The sequence below is a fragment of the Equus caballus genome, chromosome 8 (genome assembly GCF_041296265.1).
Source record: "Equus caballus isolate H_3958 breed thoroughbred chromosome 8, TB-T2T, whole genome shotgun sequence".
Lineage (NCBI taxonomy): Eukaryota > Metazoa > Chordata > Mammalia > Perissodactyla > Equidae > Equus > Equus caballus.
Window position 1 is genome coordinate 3,770,013 of NC_091691.1, and position 20,370 is coordinate 3,790,382.

The following is a 20,370-nucleotide window of genomic DNA, read 5'->3' on the forward strand; positions in this document are numbered from 1 at the left end:
AGGCTCAAGAACCTGCCCATGCTTGCCCAGCAGAGCTTTGAGCTCACACACGGCAGGCGGAAGTTCTCATCCCAGCCCTGCCAGTGCCTTGATGGAGCCTTGGGGAAACAACCCCGTGTTGGGCCTGTGCTCCCTGCCAGTCAGTGAGGGGCTGACCAGATCTCCGTGACGGGGCTGGGATTGGCTGTCCCCAGTTGTGCTGTGTCCAGTCTGTAGGGGCTCCTGCCTGTGGTACCCTAAGGCTGATGCCTCACTTGGCCCCTCCTGTCCCTCACCAGCCACCGACAAGTGGACCTTTACCCCATTTTCCAGCTGAGCATCAAACAGACTTGGCCAAGGCCCCGTGGGGTCAGGTGCGAGGAGGCCCAGGGGCGGGTCCTCTGCCCCTTCTGTGACCGCAAAGCCTTGAGAAGTTTTCCCCTCAGCAGAGTCCTGTGACTGGCCGAGGCAGAGACCTCTGGGAAGTTCTGTCCCTGCCGCTTTTAGCTGAGGACCATGTGAGCCTCATCTATCCATGCAGCTCACTGTCCTCTTCTGTAAAGTGGGCATCAGATGACCTGGCCAGTCTCCTCCTTGTCCCAGACCAGTCCAAGTTACGGTTTATCCCTGGATGACCAGCAGCACGGGGTTCCTCCGGCCACATGTTCACAGATGACAAAAGTATTGGCCATAGAGTCTGACCTGACTGCTGGAGTGACAGCTTGTGGAGCAGCAGCAGGCTCTGCAGCAGTGAGGGCCGGCAGTGTCTGAGGTGAGGGTCCTGCCCCAGGGCCTGGTGCACTAGCCCTTCCCCAGGCCTCTCCTAGCAGGTGGGCCGACCTGCCCAGTAGGGCTGAGGCAGGCAGCATTCATTCCAACCAACCAGCTGTGGGGGCCCAGGGCTGTCTCCTGCCCCGTGGACTGAGCACACACCTCAGCAATGCAGCCCACCCATTTCCAAGGTCAGCCGGGCCTGGGCCGGGAATCTTCTTCTTTGTTCAGGGCCTTCTGGTGAAGCCTAGCTGTCCCCTTGCCGTGGGGTTCCAGCAAGTTCCACTCCTGGACGATGAGTAGGGGTTTGAGTACAAACTCCCTGGGACCTGTGCTCCCAGGAGGTCTCAACCCAGACAGCCAGGCCCATCTCACCCTACATCCTGGCAACCAGGACCCCCAGTCCCTACTCAGAGCTCGGCCCCTGCCCAGGGTGGGGCTCAAGCTGGGAGCCAGGAGTCACGGGGCCCCTGTCCATTCCCGTGGAGCAGAACAGTCCTGACGCTCAGCCCTGTCCTGGCATGGACGGACCTGTCAGCAAGTGAAGGTGGCGCCAGCCCGGTGCTGGGGGTCTGGGCCTGTTACCTCGGTAAGATTGCAGCTGTGCACCCAGTTCACCAAGTCAGGCTTGGCTCAGAGAGGAGCTCCACAGGTGCTGTCCTTGTGGATCCCATGTCCCTCCTATGGAGGAACATTTTCACCTAACAGACGAGGATGTGCAGGGGACCGAGCTGGGGAGAGGCCCGAGCTCTGCTTCCTTCTCTCCGTCCCCCCAACCCCCAGCCCCGAACCAGCACTGGGCTGGGCCTGCTGCTCCCCACGCGTCATTCTTCACAACCAGCCTGGGAGTGGGGAGCTGGCCCGGGCCACGGCACCAGCCAGTGGCAGAGATGGGCCCCAGCGCACCTGTTCTGAGTACGCTGCCGTGCAGTGTGGGAGAGTGGTACACACCACTGGTCATGAGCACGTGCACAGCAGCCTGGGTGCCCAAGGCCCAGGGTCCAGCTACTCCAGCTGCTGGAATGAAAGCTGGTGATGTCCCCACAGTGCCCTCCCAGGACAGGGCCTCTGCAAGGGACACCAGAGAAGCAGCGATCCCACCTGGGGGCAGCCTGATCACGTGGACGCAGCAGAGCCCCAGGACAGGAGGGGGGGCTGCAGCCGCTTCCAAAGGCAGCTGAGGCGGGGGGCGGGGTGCGGAGCTGTCACTGAAAGGCAGGCGGGCCCTGTGCCCTATGACCCCATTTATCTTCCCCTGTGCGAGGATGTGCAGAGCACGGGTCGTGGATGGGAAGCTGGAGGGGCCGAGGAAGAGGAAGGGCTGTGCTCTGACTCAGGCCTTGGGTGGCTGAGAGGGGGACCCTGGAGCCCCGTCACCCCCACCTGCCCACCTGGGATCGCATGCACACAAGGGCAAGAGGCCTGGCTCACCAACCTTGGCCACCCATCATCCCCAGCCAGGCCCTGCTCCTTGCTTTCCCCGTTCAGATTTTTATGTCACCTCTCGGAAGACACAGAACATGACCTGTTGCCTTTATTGACAAAGTGTTGCTAGCCCTGCCTGGGGCTCCTATACAAAAACAGAACACAACCCCAAGTGAGGCCTCTTCCTGACCAGGAAGGTCGGGCCTGGGGCTCAGCAAATGGAATGTATGCCTGGGGGAGGGTGGCCTGGACGGCCCCCTGCCCGTGCTCCTCAGGACGGCCTGGGCTGCCCCCTTGCCAGAAGATGGAGGAGAGGCGGGCTGACCTTCTGAATGCTCCGTGGGAGCCGAGTGCTGCTGGGCTGGTTACCAGGCCGGGGCAGTGTTGGCGAGACGCCGCATCCGCCTGCAGGAGGGGAGAGGGCAGTGACCCAGGGCCAGCTTCCTGCTCTGGGTGGCTGCCCTCCCCCAGGATCTCTAGGGCAGCCAGGTACAGGAGTGGGGACAGAGACAGGATGTGGCAGGTGGGATCCCTAGCCCCTCCCTGGGCCTGGGCCTGTCTGTTGCTTGGAGCCTGAAATTGCCCTCTGTGCTGCCTGTTCAGGCCCCACCCTCCTCTCAGGGTCCTGATACCTGTGTCTGGGCTGTGGTCAGACCTGACCGGAGGGCTGGATGGGGACTTGTCACCCAGGGGCCTGCCTCTGGCAACACAGATCCCTTCCCGGTCACCAGGTCAGCAGGGAAAGGCGAAGGTCCCACCCCTGCCTGGAAGATAGTGCCTGGGGGCAGAGCCAGCTGCAGGGGCCTGGAGGGGGTACCTTGTGTTCCTGTCCTGGTCCCGGATCTTCTTTTCCATCTCGGCGTCTGTCAGGGTCTCCAGCAGCGGACACCACTGGTCAGCATCGCCTGTGTTCCGGATGGCAATCTCCACCGTGGGCAGGGGGTTCTCACTGTGGGGCGGAGAGACGAGGACCTGCTGGTTCACAGGGCAGCAGCCGGAGCGGCCCTCAGAAACCAGTCTGCCATCACCCCGCCCCCAGCAGAAGGAACAGTGGGGTCAGGGCATGGCGGGAAGGCCCCGGGCTGTCCTGCTTCCTCCTGCCTGGGGCCCATTTCCGTGCCCAGATCCTCAGAGCAGCACTGAGAGGGAAGGCCGGGGACGCTCCTGCCACCTGAAGCTCAAGGCAGAGCCGCCAGGACCTCTCCTGGCAACAACTGCTGCCCCCATGACCCCGGGCTTCTCTTCAAGCAGACTCTCAATAGGCCCTTTGCTGCCGCCTCAGCACCTCTGGGTCTGTGAGACTGCAGAGGAGAAGGAAGCCACCATGTGGGGGTGGCTTCCATGACAGGACAGTGTCGCTGGGCCAGCCATTACCACTGGACCTGGAGGGAGGGGAGGGCTGTCTGTCCTGCTTGGTGTCCAGGGCCAGGACCCACCAATCAGGAAACAGATGGAGGTGAAAAGAGACCAAAAGGAGGGTCCACCCGAGAGTCCTCTCCAGGGAATGTGTGCCTGGGGGAGGGTGGCCTGGACACTTACTGAGGGCCGCTGGGCAGCTGCTCCTGAAGGTTCCATACACTTGGCCCTCAGCCACTTTGCTAGGGCCAAACTAAGCCCCAAAGAGGCTGGGCTCTTTGCTTAGGGCACAGAACTGGGCCCTGGAACCCTCATCCTCAACCACTGCACCCTGGGGTCCTTCAGTGACTACCCCGGGGGCTACCTGCACATCCTCTTGCTGCCAAGAGGCCCCTGTGCCCCCCACCTGCAGGGCTGACCCCCAAACCCCCAGCCTGGCAGGCACCCCTCGGAATGCGGCTTTAACCATGATCCTCTCCCACCCCTTCCTGCTGTCCCCACGCCGGCCTCCCAGGCCCTTTGCTCCCCGCTCCAGCCGGCAGCCTGTGCCTCTCTCCTGAGGCTCAGTGCCCAGAAGGCCTGCCCAGCTCTCCCGCAGCTCTGTCAGGAGTCTGCCCCTGCAGCCTGAAGCCCACACAGCTGTGAGTGTGGGGCTGCAAGTGCAGGCCAGTGAGATGGGGAGGGCCCAGAGACGCTGGCAGATGATGGAAGAGAAGAGGACAGCCCCTGGTGGTCAGCCTTGGTTTGCACACCTCCTCTGGAAGACAGGGACATTATTGCTAGGAGGGATTTTCAGAGGATGACTGTTATTAAAGCAGCCAACACACATCCAGTGAGCAGCTTCCTGGGGCTATCGGCCTTGTCACACAGCCACCCTGTAGCCTGGCCCAAGGTCGCAGGAGTGATCAGCTGGGGAGGAGCGAGAACCCTTGCCTGACCCCCTGCTCCTCTCATTGCCAACCAGTAAATCACGGCCAAGTGCCAGTTCAAGCCTCCACTGTGCTGCTCTCCTGGCCCAGGGTCTCAGGCACAGTGAGCACACAGGACACAGCCCTGAGCTGTCCCCGGCTCCCCGCAGAAGCAGGGCTCACCTCTTGCTGCTAAAGTCTGGCCCTTGCGGTTCTCACCCATGAGGCCCGGGAGCCTGAGACCATGGTGGTGACTCAGACGCCAGTGACAGGGCAGCACCAGTCCCCAGCGAGTGGTACACAGGGGCCAACCCCTCCTCATCAGCTCCTAACAGCTGTTCTGCAGCCAGCGCGGTGGTTTGGCAATCCAGGAACCGCCCAGCCACAGACCCAAACATCATTCCTCACCTCAAGGGCTCCCAGCCTACGTCCTCAGGGGGCAGACATGAAAGGCGCCAAGGCCGCACCGAGGGGAGCAAAACATGTTCTTGTCCTAATTTAAACAAGAGCCGATGAGTGGGTCCCGGAGGCCCCTTTGTTTACCTCCCCTTGCTCTGGGAAGATTCCACTCCAGTGCATTTATTCTAAAATAAGAACTCCTGGAACCAAGCACAGAAGCATGGGCCTGGAGCCAGCAGGCCAGACTCGGGTTTGGGGGGACATGCGGGAAGAGAGCCACCCTGCCTCCCGTCCCTCCAAGGGGCTTCTGATTCATGGACTTCAAGGCCGCCTGGAACGCCATTCCTATGGCACTGCAGTGTCCAGGTGATGACCCTGAGCCCAGGTGAGGGAGGGCCATGTCTGAGGTGACAGAGGGACCTGCCCTGATACTCAGACAATATCTTAAGGTTCATTTTCAATGTGGTCTCACTTTTATGACCTCAGGTGACTCAAGAGGCCAGCTGAGAAGCATCAGTATGCCCACTGTACAAATGAGAGAACGGAGTGGGGAACGGCCTCTCAACTGGGGGAGGGGGGAGGCAAAGTGCGACGTCACCCTCCTGTTCAAGACTGACTTTCAACTAGGGTGCCAAGTGCACTCAATGGGGAATGAGCAGTCTTTCCAACAAATGGCGCTGGCACAACAAGACCGTGGATTAGGCAATGGTTTCTTAGGTATGACTCTAAAAGCACAAGCAAGAAAAGAAAAAATAGATAAATTGGACTTTATCAAAATTTAAAACTTTTGTGCTTCAAAGAACACTGTCATGAAAGTGAAAAGACAACCCACAAAATGGGAGAAAATATTTGCCAATCATTTATCTGATAAGGGACTTGTATCTAGAATATATAAAGAACTCTTACAACTCTTTACAATAATAAAGACAAATAATCCAATTAAAAAACAAAGCCCTTTTTCCAAAGAAGACATACAAATGACCAACAGCACATGAAAAGATGGTCAGTATCATTAGTAATTAGGGAAATGCAAATCAAAACCACCACGAGGTGCCGCTCCACCCCCACCAGGATGGCTAGAACCAAACATCAGATAACAAGGGTTGGCGAGGATGCGGAGAGACCGGAAGCCTCGCTCTGCTGGTGGGAAGGTAAAGATGCAGCTCCGCTGGAAAGCAGTCTGGCAGTTCCTCAAAATGCTGGACCTAGTTCCAACATCACCCAGCAATCCCACTCCTGGGTATACACCCAGAGAACTGATAATAGGTGTTCAAACAAACACTTGTACAGGAATGTTCATAGCAACACTATTTGAAATAGCCAAAAAGTGGAAACAACCCAAATGTCCATCAACTGATGAGTGGATAAATAAGATACAGTGTATCTATATGCTGGAGTATTATTCAGCCAGAAAAAGGAATGAAGTTCTGATACAGGCTACTACACGGATGAACCCTGAAAACATTGTGCCAGACACAAAAGACCCTATATTATATGATCCTACTCATACTAAGTACACAGGACAAGCACATCTATAGACAGAAAGTAGATGAGTGATTGCCCAGGGCTGCAATACTGGGTGCAGTGGGGAGTGACTGCTAGAGTGTGGCCTTCCTTCTGGGGTGATGAGTACGTTCTCAGACTGACTGTGGTGCTTGCACAACTCTGCGATACACTAGAACCCACTGAACTGCACAATCTAGATGGGGGAACCGTATGGTCTATGAATTGTCTCTCAGTAAAGCTGTTACAAAAACAGGCAAAGCAAATGCCACCATCAGGCCAGGGCAGGTGGGCAGAGCTCTAGGAGTAACCTCTGTGGTTCATGGTCAAGCGGTCCTAAGGGACCCTGGTGTCTCCCAACCCTCATGCTGTGCCAGTGACAATGTCTCTCTGTCCCCCATCAGGCCGAGGTTCTCTGACCCTTTGCCTGTCCCCGACTTCCTCCTAGCCAGCATCCTGCCCTGGCCACCTCACCCCAGGTTCCATGCCCTCCTCCCCAGGCCTGCAGGCTCTGGTGACTTTGGTGGCCATGCACACAAATCTCCTCTGCTAGGCAAGACACTATTTCTTCTCTGTGTCCCCAGCCCAGGGCACAGATCTGGCCCAGAGGAGGTGCCAGTAACTCTGCTGGATATAACTTTCCTCCCAGGTGGCTGCTCACACATCTCGGTCAATGTCTGACACCCTCGCACGCTCTGCTCCGCCCCGTGCCCCACCCGCCGATAGAGCCCTGTCTCCCTTCTGTCATTCACTTTCTCTCTGTCCCTATTCCACTGGCTCCAGGACATTTACATGTCACTCTGGTTCAGCCCTGTTCTCTAGGAGCTGAGGGCCCCCACCCATGTGCCACACGCCTGTGTCCCGTGGCTCACCTACAGCTCTGCTCCCCTCAGGCCTGCCCTGCCCCCAGCACTGCAGCCTGGTCTCTGACTTGTGGGCATCTTGCCCCTGCATACCACGTCCTGTGCCCAGCAGCTTGCCCAGCTCCACTGGGAACACAACTCAGTGTCACATTGTTGAGGAGGGCACCGCAGCCAGACAGGGCTCACTCTGGCGGGAGACGGACAGGACTGGCTCCCAGAAGTCAGAGCGTTTCTTTCCAACATGGAGTGATAGAGGCCCAGAATTTAAAGACCTTTTAAAGGAGTCATGTGACTCAGCAGTTGCCAAGCCTTGTGCGTAGCAGAGACCAGGCTGGGAAAGTCCTGGTCTGGCTCTCCATGGGCCAAGTGAGGACCCACTGGGGACGCAGGAGCCCACTCTCCCTCCCCCAGGCAGGGCCCGAGGGCAGGCAGAGGCCCGGAGAGCAGGGAAGGGCTGACGCTTGCCTCCCTGGGGGAAGCTCCTGAGGGAAACAGGGGGGCAGCGAGGAGAACGCAGATTGGGGTCAAGAGACACAAGTTCCAGTCCCCTTGCTTGCCACAGCAGGCCACAGTCTGTCCCCTGGATGATGAAGCCTGTGACGAGCCAGGCTCTGACCCAAAGCTCCCCTTCCTGTCCTTGCCAGCCCTCTCCAGAGCTTCCCACTGCCCAGACAAGACAGAGCAGACAGAGCAGGCCAGGCCCAGCGTGGAGTTCACGAGGCCTGGTGAGCTGGAGAAACGCAAGCAGCCCTCCTGATACCAAAAGAGGCCCTCCCAGACCCCCAGGCAGGCCGCGCCCCTCCTGCCTGGCTGCCCCAGGCTGCTGCGGAGGGGACGTGTCTTCCCCCTGGTCCCCAGCAGGGCAGCCGTGCCCTCAATCCCCAGGATCTGAAACCTGCACGCGCAGCACTAGAAACGCTGCCTGTCCACACAACTGGAATTGGTTAACTGTCTGCTAGATAAGGGAGGGCTGTAAGTCCTCTGTAAGTCCTGACCTGTCACCACCACAGGCTCCCGAGGGACGCCTGCTCTGGAGCTACTTGGCGCACTGCTGACAGCCCGAAGCTTAACAAGGGCTTTAGGCAGAGGGCTCAGGTCACCTGGGGGTCAGAACAGAAGGGATGCTGCCAGATGTGTTGACACACTCAGGGTCCCGCTGCTGGGAGCAGCACAACACCCCTCCGCCCCAGCCCTGCACGTGCCAGTCATCAGGTGGGTTCTGATGCCACTGGCATCTGGGGAATAAGGTACTCTGCACTGATGTCATTTCCAGGCCCTTTACCATGTCACCGCCTCCCAGGACCTCAGCATCAACTCTGGGAAGTGAGAGACTGGTCTCAGGCCCACTGGCCTTGGCTCCAGGGCAGAGTGGACAGACACACACTGCACCACGAGCAGCCCTCCCACAGGAAGCGGAGACGTGGGCCAGACGCCACCTCCCCGGCTCACCAAGACCTCCCACCTGGGCCCGGACCCCATCTGTGAAGCAGGACCACCTGGAGGGTCAGAGGAGGTGCTGGATGCACTGTCTCAGCCGAGATGCCTGAAGCACAGACAGCACAAGACCTCCCCCGGGGGCACAGCGGTTTCCCAGGCCCAGAACCACGTGCCCTGTGGGTGCACAGCCATTCCTTCTCTCTTGCTCAGATTTACAGGAAGCCATAAGAAAGCTGTCTCTTGGGATTTCTGGGAGAACCAGCTGAGACACAAACACACTCATGAGCTCCATTAACTGTCACGTCTTCACAAAAACACCTTCATACTTGCTCCTCATGTAACATTTTAAGCTGCAGTCCCTAAATAATGCCTGCCAAATGTGGACGATGACAGTTTGATGAGCAGAATAAATCCTAACATCCTGTTTTGATGCCGGGATACGCGGCACCACCCCCACCACACAGCATCCCAACACAGAAAGGGAGCTTTGGGGACAGGGCTGGATATGACGAGCAGTCCTGACACGTCCGTGAGCTCCACGCTCAGTCAATGCTCAAGAGTTCTACCCTGGCCAGGCCCACGCTTTGCACTGCAGGGCTACCACCAACAAGAAGGCCACGTCTGTCTCTCGAGGAGTCCCTGTCCCGCGGGCCATCCCCCACCCCAGCACAGAGGACATTGGAGCAGAATGTTCTGTCTACACTGCCGCCTTTGCAGGCAGTCTGAATGTGGCTGCATCTTCCATGCCATGCATCCAGGCTCCGGCCAGCATGGGTGCTCACCAACTCGTCTCTGAACAACGGCGAGATGCGACAGTAAAAAGAAGCTGCTGGAGGACTCCCTGACTCTCTCAAGCCGGAGAGGGCTAGATGGAGTCGCCCTTGTTTGAGACTGAATGCAAGTTCATTGGATGAAGAAGCCTGCGGTGGGTGACCCTGACAGAGGGACAGTTAGGCCAAGAGTGCAGAGAGAGCACAGAGGGGCATGAGGGCTGCGGAGGGGCTGCTGGCAGCAGAGCATGGCCCAGGCAGTCAGGGTAGGTGGAGGATGGAGGGGACAGATACAGAGCCTCCTCAGCCCCACTCCTACTGTGATGGGGCACGGGGAGCCCAGCAGTGACGCACACGAGGCGGGAGGGGTAAGCCAACCAATGGCCACAGAGCTGGCGGAGGCCACCGACCAGACCATACTGGGAGGTTCCAGAAAGCCCCAAAGGCATCAACACACAGGGAGAAGTCTCTTCCCCAGAGCAGGTTTGCAGAAGAATGAGGGACGGACTCGTCCATGATCCTACCTGAAGGCGTAGGTCTTCTGATGCCAGCTCAGCTGTCCCCGAATGCTGTACGCAATGGTGGTGACGAACTCCCCGCCCAGCCCCAGCTCTGAGCACAGCTTCAGGGCAAACTTCTCCGGTGAGTTCTCCTTCTCTGACATGTCCCACTCGAACTGGTCCACCAGGGAGATGTTTCCCACGTGGATGTTCAGCTGGAGCCAGAACCAAAGAATACAAGTTAGGACAGTCAGCACTGCCCCCAAGCCAGGGGCCCAGGGAGGTGGGACAGCACGCTCTGGAACTGCCAGGCTGGGCTGGACCCAGCCCATGACCTACCCACTGAGGACCAGGGCTGTCCTTGCCCTTCTCGCCGAGGTTCCTCATCCCACAGCACAGGGCTGACCCCACAAACTTCCCAGGGTGGCCAAGAAGGGCTCTGGTTCGGGGTCCCCTACAGTTGCCTCAAGGGAAGACCCTGAAGTGGCCCCAGGGCACTGAGTCGCACCTCACCCCTATTCCCATCCTCCTTGCTCCCCTCACTGGCCAGCACACTCTTTTCTGCCCTTTATCCCTGCTGGTCTTGATCTTTACCACGCGACTACACAGGTCAGGGAGGGCTCAGCTCCAGGGTCACTCCTTAGACACTGCCCCTGAGCACTCGCCTGAGCCAAAGCCTACCCCCTTCCTCCGTGTCTTTATGGAGTGTGCCCAGCTCTGAAATCATCTTGCTAGGTGTGCTCACAGGTTGACACTCCGCTTTTAAGCCCATAAGGTGCAGGAAAAGCCTGAGGGGAGCAAGGGCCCATGGCCAGCTCCTCCCACCACACTCTCTAGCAGACACCCTGCTGACATGCAACTTGCAGCTGGAGAGGGTCCAGGCCCTGTGTATACAGCACCCAGACCAAGACAGAACACAGCAGGTACCCCAGGAGCTCCCCACCTACACTTGCCCCGGGACCACCACCCTGACTTCGCATCGCCCCGATGAGCTAGCTAGCTGTGCCCACTCTGACACTGGGTATCAATCACTGAGTCGCAGGAAGGACAATTCAGGGTTCAGCTGTGTTCACTGGGCTTTGTGTCCACAGGACTCCTCCCACTGCCATCCAGTCCTCTGTCAGGTGAGCAGGCCACAGTGCAGCTGCCCACTCATGCCACTGTCCCTGGGTGCTCAGCTAGGCTTCTAAGATGAGGCTCAGGGCAGGCAACAACTGCTCAGGGCCCAGCCCACACAGGGCGAAACGCGGGACCCCACCCTGCCTCCATTCCCAAAGCCCTGCGCACCACGTTCCTGTCCTGCAGCCAAGCCCCCAGCCCTTCCCATCTCCACGCTATGCCCACCCTGGCTAACCATGATAGGCATGCGGAATGGACTCGGAAGAGCTGCCCCTTCCCCTAAGAGGCACCAGATGCCCAGTGAACCACGTCCACACGCTGGAACCCGACAGCATGTGAAGCAGCAGGCAGCCCAGAAACACATCCAAGAGGACCAGCTGGTGTGGCGGCTCACACCCAGCAAGTCCTGCTCAGGGTGCCACACCATCAGTCCTCTCGGCCACCAGGGGGCACCGTGCAGACAGGTTGCCTGTCCCCTGCCAAGTGGTCACTAATGCTTTAATTTATGAAGAAATAGAGATTACACACCTACCAAGGGGAGGCACAGGAGATACAATGGTGGGTAAAACAGACAAAAAGCCGACTTCACGGGTTGACACCCAGTGAGGAGAGAGACATAGATCTAACCAAGGTGTACACGTGGATGCATAGTATATCAGATGGTGCCAAGTGCTGAGGAGGAAAAAGAGGGGAAGAGTAGAGAGAGAAGGGACAGGAGGCCCAGGAAGGGCTCCCAGGGGAGGTGACAGTTTAGGAAGAACTGAATGAGCCTAGAAAGCAGGCCATGTGGCTCCCTCAGGGCAAGGTCCCCAGCAGACTAGGGCCTGAGGCTGTCGTAAGGGCTCTGGTTTCCACAGAAGGGTCTGGAAAGCCTGCAGGGTATTTTGAGCAGAGGAGAGACACTCTGGCTGCCGCTCAGACCCCTGGTGGAGGGAGCTGTCTGGCAGTGGCAGGGCGGGGTGGTGACGGACAGCCAGACTCACAAAGGGTGGGCTCACACAGAAGAGGCAGGGCCAGGAGCCCCAGGCAAGCCTGCGCAGGGCCAGGCTCCCGTCTGTGTCTCCAGCCTCGACCTGCTTCACCCTGTGTGCCTTTTCACTCCCCAGAAAGGGCGTGGCTGGCCCTGCAGCATCTGATGGCTCAACCTGCAGCAGCACTGAGCCCCAACCCTGGACCTGAGCGGAGCCAACCCAGGCCACATGCCCTGGGAAAGGTGGCCAGGCCTGGGCTTTGGTCCCAGCGTCACTGAGAAGATCTGTAAGTGGCAGCTCTAAGCTAAGCCACTGCTTTGTGAGGAGAGAGCTACACCTCAGATGCCACTGCTCCAAAGATTCCTGTCCTCTGCCATGTCCCAGGAGCCAAAGAACATCCTCACAGAAGCACCCAGCTCTTCTTGAGTCCCAGTTACTCGAAGGAAACCCTAGGTGTGAGCTTCAGTTTCCTCACTTACAAGATGAGACACTAGGTCACAGTGCCCACGAGGCCTCTGGCCTGATACACGCAGCAGTGTCCGACAGCAGGAGGTCCCTGATCAGCTGTGTCTGACCCCAGCACCGGCAAGCTCTCATGTCATCAAGCCAGGGAGGAAACCCAACCCGGAGACAGTCTCCCAACAGCCCACAGCCAACGCCATCCCACAGGTGGGGATTACAGGTGGGTTGGAGGGCCTGAAGGGGCCCCACGGCTGACAGCTATCCAGTCACCAAGAAAGCCTCCGGTCAGGGGAGCAGGAGGCAGCCCCAGGCACATTCTCAACTGCCTGACAGTTTTCTGTATGGCCCACATGCACCATAGGAGTAATAAAAAAATGGCACTCGGTTCTGAAAAAAATGTCAGGGAAGCCAGCTGGTTAGACTCATGAGGACCCTGCCTGTAGCTGACCCCAGCCATTTGGTACCATGTGGTTGGGTCTGGCTAACACCATAAGGCCACGTCCCCACCACGGTTACAGCACAAAGATGCAGCACAGAGCAGAGTCCTCAGGTCATCCTCAAGAGGCAACAGACTGAGCATGGGGACAGAAGCGAGGCTCCCACTGCTGTGCCTCACACCCCCCCTTTCTCTCCCACGACGTCCCCCTTCTTTCTCAGTCATGCGCTCTTCCTGCTGGTTGGCCATAATGTGAAACTGAAATGGGTTAAGAAAAACAAATTAATATTCCTCTCAAAAGTAATTAACTAGTAAGGAGATTAAATCAGTAATCAAAAACCTCCTGACAAAGAAAAGTCCTGGACCTGACGGCGTCACTAGTGAACTACACCAAACGTTTAAAGAGCTAACACCAGTCTCTACCGAATTCTGCCAAAAAACTGAAGACGAGAGAGTCTTCGTAACTTGCTGCCCTCATACCAAAGCCGGATACTACAAGGAAGGAAAACTATAGATCAATATTCCTTATGAACAGTGATGCAAAAATCCTCAACAGAATACTAGCAAACAGAATCCAGCAGCAGACTAAAAGGATTATACGCCACCACCAAGTGGGATCTATTCCCACAATACAAGGATGGTTCAATACGAAGATTGATCAATGTAATACTCATTAACAGAACAAAGGACAAATGCCACATGATTGTCTCAACTGATGCGGAAAAAACATTTGGCAAAATTCAACACTCCTTCATAATAAAAACACTCAACAAACTAGGAATAAAAAGAAACTACTTCAACATAACAAAATCCACATATGAAAAACCCACAGCAAATATCATACTCAGTGGTTAAAGACTGAAAGCTTTCCCTCCAAGATCAGGAACTAGACAAGGATGCCTGCTCTTGCCTCTTCTATTCACTATCATATTGGAATTTATACCCAGACCAATTAGGCAAGAAAAAGAATAAAAGACATCCAAATTGAAAAGGAAGTGAAGTTATCTCTGTTCACAGATGATATGATCTTATATGGAGGAAACCCTTAAAAATTACACCAAAAAACTATTAGAACTAATAAATTCAGCAAAGTAGCAGGACGCAAAGTCAACACACAAATCAGCTGCATTTCTATATGCTAACAATGAACAACCTGAAAAGGAAATTAAGCAAACAATTCAATTTACAAGAGCATCAAAAAGAATAAAATACTTAGGAATTAACTTAACCAAGGAGGTGAAACACTTGCACGATGAAAACTACAAAACATTGCTGAAAGAAATTAAAGAAGGCATAAAGAAATGGAAAGACATCCTATGTTCATGTATTAGAAGACTTAAAATGTCAAGACTACGCAAAGCAATCTACATATTTAATGTAATCCCTATCAAAATTCCAATAATGTTTTTTGCAGAAATAGAAAAAAATCCATCCTAAAATTCGTAAGGAATCTAAGGCACCCTGAACAGTCAAACAATCTTGAAAAAGCAGAACATGGGGCCGGCCCCGTGGCCAAGTGTTTAAGTTCGCATGTCCCGCTGCAGCGGCCCAGGGTTTTGATGGTTGGGGTCCTGGGCACGGACATGGCACCGCTCATCAGGCCACGCTGAGGTGGCATCCCACATGCCACAACTAGAAGGACCCACAACTAAAATATACAACTAGGTACTGGGGGGATTTGGGGAGAAAAAAGCAGGAGGAAAAAAAAGAAAAGATTGGCAACAGTTGCTAGCTCAAGTACCAATCTTGAAAAAAAAAAAAAAAAGAACACATATTTTAAAAGAAAAAGCAGAACAAAGTTGGAAGCCTCACATTTCCTAATTTCAAACTTAGCACAAAGCTACAGTAATCAAAACAGGACTGAGATAAAGACAGTCCAGAGCCCAGAATACAGTGCCCAGAAATAAACCCTCACATATATGGTCAAACAATTTTAGGCAAGGGTGCCAAGACCATTCAATGTGGAAGGGACAGTCTTTTAAACAAATGGTGGTCAGAAAACAGGATATCCACGTGCAAAAGAATGAAGTTGGACCTTTACCTCACACTATATACAAAAATTAACTTAAAATAGATCAAAGGCATAAATTTAAAACTCTCAGAGAAAAACACAGGGCAAAAGCTTTATGACACTGGATTTGGCAATCATTTCTTGGATATGACACCAAAGGCAAAGGCAACAAGTGAAAAAATAGACAAACTGGACTTCACCAAAATTAAAAAGTTCTATGCATCAAAGGACACTATCAACAGAATAAAAAGGCAACCCACAGAATGGGAGAATATATTCACAAATCACACATCTGATAAGGGGTTGATATCCAGAAGATATAGAGAACTCGTAAAACTCAAAACAAGAGAACAAAAACCTGATTTAAAAATGGGCAAAGGACTTGAATAGACATTTGTCTAAAGAAGAAATTCAGCAGGGCTGGCCCTGTAGCCTAGTGGTTAAGTTTGGCGTGCTCTGCTTTGGTGGCTCAGGTTTGCGGTTTCGGATCTTGGGTGTGGACCTACACCACTCATCGACAGCCATGCTGTGGTGGTGTCCTACGTGCAAAACAGAGGAAGATTGGCACAGACGTTAGCTCAGGGTGAATCTTCCTCAAGCAGAAAGAGGATGACAGGGCCAGCCTAGTGGCACAGCGGTTAAGTTCACACATTCTGCTTCTAGGCGGCCTGGGGTTCGCCGGTTTGGATCCTGGGTGTGGACATGGCACCACTTGGCAAGCCATGCTGTGGTAGGTGTCCCACATATAAAGTAGAGGAAGATGGGCACGGATGTTAGCTCAGGGCCAGGCTTCCTCAGCAAAAAGAGGAGGACTGGCAGTAGTTAGCTCAGGGCTAATCTTCCTTAAAAAAATAAAAAAGAGGACGACAGGCAACAGATGTTAGCTCAGGGCACAACTTTACCAGCAAAAAAAAAAAAAAACAACAAAAAAGAAGAAGAAATACAAATGGCCAAAAAACATATGAAAAGATATTCAAGTCACTAATCAACAGGGAATGCAAGTCAAAACCACAATGAGATAACACCACCTCACACAGAGGAGGCTCTGAAGCAGGCAGTCCTAGCCCATATCCCAGCTCCACCACTTCTAAGCTGGGGAGTCTGGGGCAGGTGACCTCACCTCTCCATGTGCCCACCTCTTCACCTGTAACACAGCTGGGAAGGTAGCACCTTCCCCCAGGACTACAGCAGTTTACTGAGACAGTGCGGGGTGTGTTGGGCTCAGCCCAGCTCATGGGAAGAGTGTGGCAGTGTGCTCATCTTACTGCGGGCCTCCCTGCTCTGCCTATTGGCTGGACTTATCTCCTCTGTACCACCCAGGCTCAGCTCATGCCTGGCAGTGACATGGTAGCACCCCCTGAATGCACCCAGAATGTGATACCTTACTCAGAGAAGTCAGCCCACACCCTCTCTGGGGTGAGCAGAGCCATGTGTTGCCTTGAAGGACGGCTTTGCAAAAGCCCCGTCCTACAACACAAACCCTAAAGACAGATTTCTGCCAAGGCCTCAGTGTACCCCAGTACGCTGTGACCTGTGCCCCCCCCCCCCCCGGGCCCCCGCCCCCGGGCCAGGACAAGGAAGGCCCCAGCATAGGGCAAGGAGCAGCCTACCTTGATGATGACACGCTGGTCTGACTGGTCCTCCAGGATGCTGTCTGTCGGGTAGGACTCGATCTGCTGCCTGATGGCAGAGGCGATGGCTGGCACGAATGTCAGTGGGTTCAAATCCAGGTCATCACAGAGGATTTCTGAAAACATCTCAGGGGTCATCAACTTCTCTGAAATCAGGAGAGAGGGCAGGGATTGCTGACTCATTACAGGGCCTAATCTCACCATGGTCAGGCCTTGCCTCCCCCCACCCCTTCCCCTCTGCCAAACCTCCTGGACAAAGATGAGGATGAAGATGAGGATGGCAGGAGAACTAAGGGTGGCTCTCCCTGGACATGGATGGGAGAGGAAGCACAGGATGGGCATCCTCATTCTGGTCCTCATTCCACACACACCTCCTCCTCCACACTTGCCAACACCTTGATCTCAGACTTCTAGCCTCCAAAACTGGCAGGAAATAAATTTCTGTGGTTTAAGCCAATGCATCTGCAGTACTTTGTTAGAGCAGCCCTGGCAACTAACACAGGTTCCTCCCGGATAAGCCACTTTGAGGTCAGTGTCCTAGCAGAGGATGGAACAGATGCATGTCCATCCACCACTTCCTCACCTCACTTTCCTTAGTACAGAAATCCCTCCAAGATAATATTAGCCTGCTTGTGGCTTTTTATGGACTTGCCCTCAGATTCTGACTCTGTGGGCATGCACTCAAGAAGGTGACAAGTTTGAAGGTGTGTACGAATCCGGGATCCTGGAAAGGTAACTGCACCAGGCATGAGCTTGCAGGGACCGTCTGCAACTGGCCAGATTACAACAAGATCCTATGTGGTCAAACGTTTTCTCCTCCTTCTGCCCTGTTCTTACAACCCAAAATTTAATACGACCACATGACACACTGGGATTAGCCACAGATAAGAGGAAGCCAAGAATGAATTCCCTCACAAGCACATGGTGTGATTCTGGCATCGAGAACCAGGTCTGCTGGGGACCAGCCCAGTGGCACATGGTTAAGTTCACACATTCCACTTCAGCGGCCCAGGGTTCGCCAGTTTGGATCCTGGGTATGGATCTATGCACCACTTGTCAAGCCATGCTGTGACAGGGGTCCCACATATAAAACAGAGGAAGATGGGCACGGCTGTTAGCTCAGGGCCAGTCTTCCTCAGCAAAAAGAGGAGGACTGGTGGCAGACGTTAGCTCAGGGTTAATCTTCCTCAAAAAAACAACCAGGTCTGCTCAAGACAACCGACCCCACCATTTCCTCAGTAGCCCAGAAGGAAGGCCAGAGAGCAGCCATACAGCCATGCTAACAGCACCATCAGGACAGACCCCAACACTCAGCCAGCCCATGATCAGTAACTCATAAAGCACAAAGCTAAAGTGTTCAGGCTAAGCACTCTATGAGTATGTTATTCAGAGCATTTTTAAAAATTAACCTTTTTAGTTTGAGATAATTGTAGATTAACATGCAGCTTGGTTACTGTAACTGCACAGCAGGCTTGAGATGGGGGAGACTGATTCCTCCCACTTTCTTCTTCTTTTTCAACATTGCTTTAGCTATTCTAGTTCCTTTGCCTTTCCATATCAATTTTAGAATAATTTTGTCCATATCTACAAAAAATCTTGCTGGGATTTTTCACAGCAATGGCATTAAACTTGCATATCAATTTAGGGTGAACTGGTATCTTGAATATTCTACTCCATGAACATGGTATGTCTGTCCATTTATTTAGATCTTCTTTAATCACTTTCATCAGTGTTTTGCAGTTTTGCCATACGAGCCTTGTTTGACTTACAAGTACATGTTTGATTTACACCTACGTATTTCTTTTTTGTTGAGTCACTAAAAATGGTAATATGTTTTTAATTTCAGTGTCCACGTGTTCACTAATTGTATACAGAAATATAACTGATTTTTGCATGTTCATCTTGTTATCCCATGACCTTGCTGAACTCGGTTAATACTAGAAGTTTCTTTTTTGTTGTTGTTGATCTCTTGAGATTTTCTATGTAGACAATCAGATCATCTACAGAGACAGTTTTATTTCGTCCTTTCTGACCCATATGTCTTTTATTTCATTTTCTTGCCTTATTGCACTGGCTAGTACTCTCAGCACTATGCTGAATAAGAGTAGTGAGAGCAGACATCCTGGCCTTGTCCCCGACCTTAGGGAGAAAGCGTTTGGCCTTTCACCATTAAATATAATGTTAGCTATAGGATATTTTATAGATGTTCTCTATCAAGTTGAAGAAGTTTCCCTCTATTCTATTCCCATTTTTTTGAGAGTTTTTATCAAGAACGAGTGTTGAATTTTGTTAAATGCTGTTTCTGCACCAATTGCCACGGTCAGGCGATTTTTCTTCTTCAGTCTGTTAATATGGTGGATTACACTGACTGATTTTCAAATACTGAACCAGCCTTGCATTCCTGGAATAAACCCCACTTAGATCATGGTGTATAATTCTTTTATAGATGGCTGAATTCTGTTTTTGTTAAGGATTTATGCTTCTATGATCATTAGGGATACTGGTCTCTAGTTTGCTTCCTTTGTATTTGCTTTGGCATTAGGTAATACTAGCTTTATAAAATAAATCGGCAGTGTGTTCTCTTCTATTTTCTGGAAGAGACTGCATAGAATTGGCGTTAATTCTTCTTCAAATGGTTAGCAGAATTCTCCCGATATCCACCTGGGCCTGGAGATTTCCTTTTTGGGAGGTTTTAAATTATGAATCCAATGTCCTTTAATAGTTATAGGGCAATTCAAACTATCTATTTGATACTGGGTGAGTTGTGGTAGCTTGAGTTTTGCAAGGAATTGATCCATTTTGCCTGACTTGTCAAATGTATGTGTGTAGAGTTGTTCGTAGTACTCTCTTCCTTTTGAAATCTGCAGGGTCTGTGATGATAAGCCCCTATTTCATTTCTGAATTTGGTAATTTGTATTTCTCTCTTTTGCTGTCAGTCTTTCTAGAGGTTTGTCAATTTTACTGATTTTTTCCAAAGTACCAGCTATTTTATTAATTTTCTCTATTACTTTCTGTTTTCAGTCTCACTGATTTCTGTTCTTTATTATGTCTTGTCCTCTGCTTGCTTTGGTTTCATTTTGCTCTTCTTTTTCTTGGTTTTTGAGGTGGGAGCTTAGAGTATTGATCCAAGACTTCCCCTCTTTTCCAATATATGCATTGGTGCTATAAATTACCCTGTCCGCACTACTTTAGCTGTATCCTACAAGTTTTGACATGCTGTATTTTCATCCAGATCCATGTGTATTACTTTAATTTCACTTTAGATTTCCTCTTTGAACTATGGTTTAGAAGTATGTTGTTTAGTTTACAACCATTTGAGTCCATTTTGGTTGAAGAACACACACTCTACGATTTCAATTCTTTTAAATTTGCTGAGGTTTGTTTTATAAGCTATGATATGTTTATACGGTATTTGTTCCAGAGGGACTTAAAAAGAATGTGCATTCTCCTGAGTTGGGTGGAGTGTTCTATAAATGCCAATCAGATTCCACTGGTTGATGGTGTTGCTGGGTTCTTATATCATCTTGCTGATTTTCTGTCTAGCTGTTCTATCAGTTGTTGAGAGAGGGATGGTGAAGTCTCCAACATAACTGTAGATTTGACTATTTCTCCCTTTAGTTCTATCAATTTTGTTTCACGTATTTTCCAGCTGTGTTGTTTCGTGCACATACATTTAGGACTGCTATGTCTTCTTGGTGGATCGACTCTTTTATCATTATTTTATGCCCTCTGTATCTCTGGTAATTTTCTTTATTCTTAAGTCTGCTTTATCTGATACTAATATTGCCACTCCTGCTTTCCTTTGATTAATATTTGCATAATACATCTT

At 52.6% G+C, this 20,370-nt stretch overlaps 1 protein-coding gene across 2 annotated transcripts in view; it reads right to left on the reverse strand.

Moving 5' to 3' along the window:
- Positions 1-2,271: 2,271 nt before the first annotated feature.
- The window catches only part of SMARCB1 (SWI/SNF related, matrix associated, actin dependent regulator of chromatin, subfamily b, member 1), a 33,260-nt gene continuing 15,161 nt past the window's right edge, over positions 2,272-20,370 (reverse strand). For both annotated transcript variants that reach the window (XM_023646759.2, XM_023646758.2), the window contains exons 6-9: positions 16,521-16,687; positions 9,936-10,126; positions 2,993-3,124; positions 2,272-2,580 (exon numbers count right to left, since the gene is read on the reverse strand). In XM_023646759.2, coding sequence (XP_023502527.1) covers positions 2,541-2,580; positions 2,993-3,124; positions 9,936-10,126; positions 16,521-16,687 — 530 coding nt within the window. In that variant the 3' untranslated portion in view covers positions 2,272-2,540. The remainder of the gene's footprint in view (positions 2,581-2,992; positions 3,125-9,935; positions 10,127-16,520; positions 16,688-20,370) is intronic.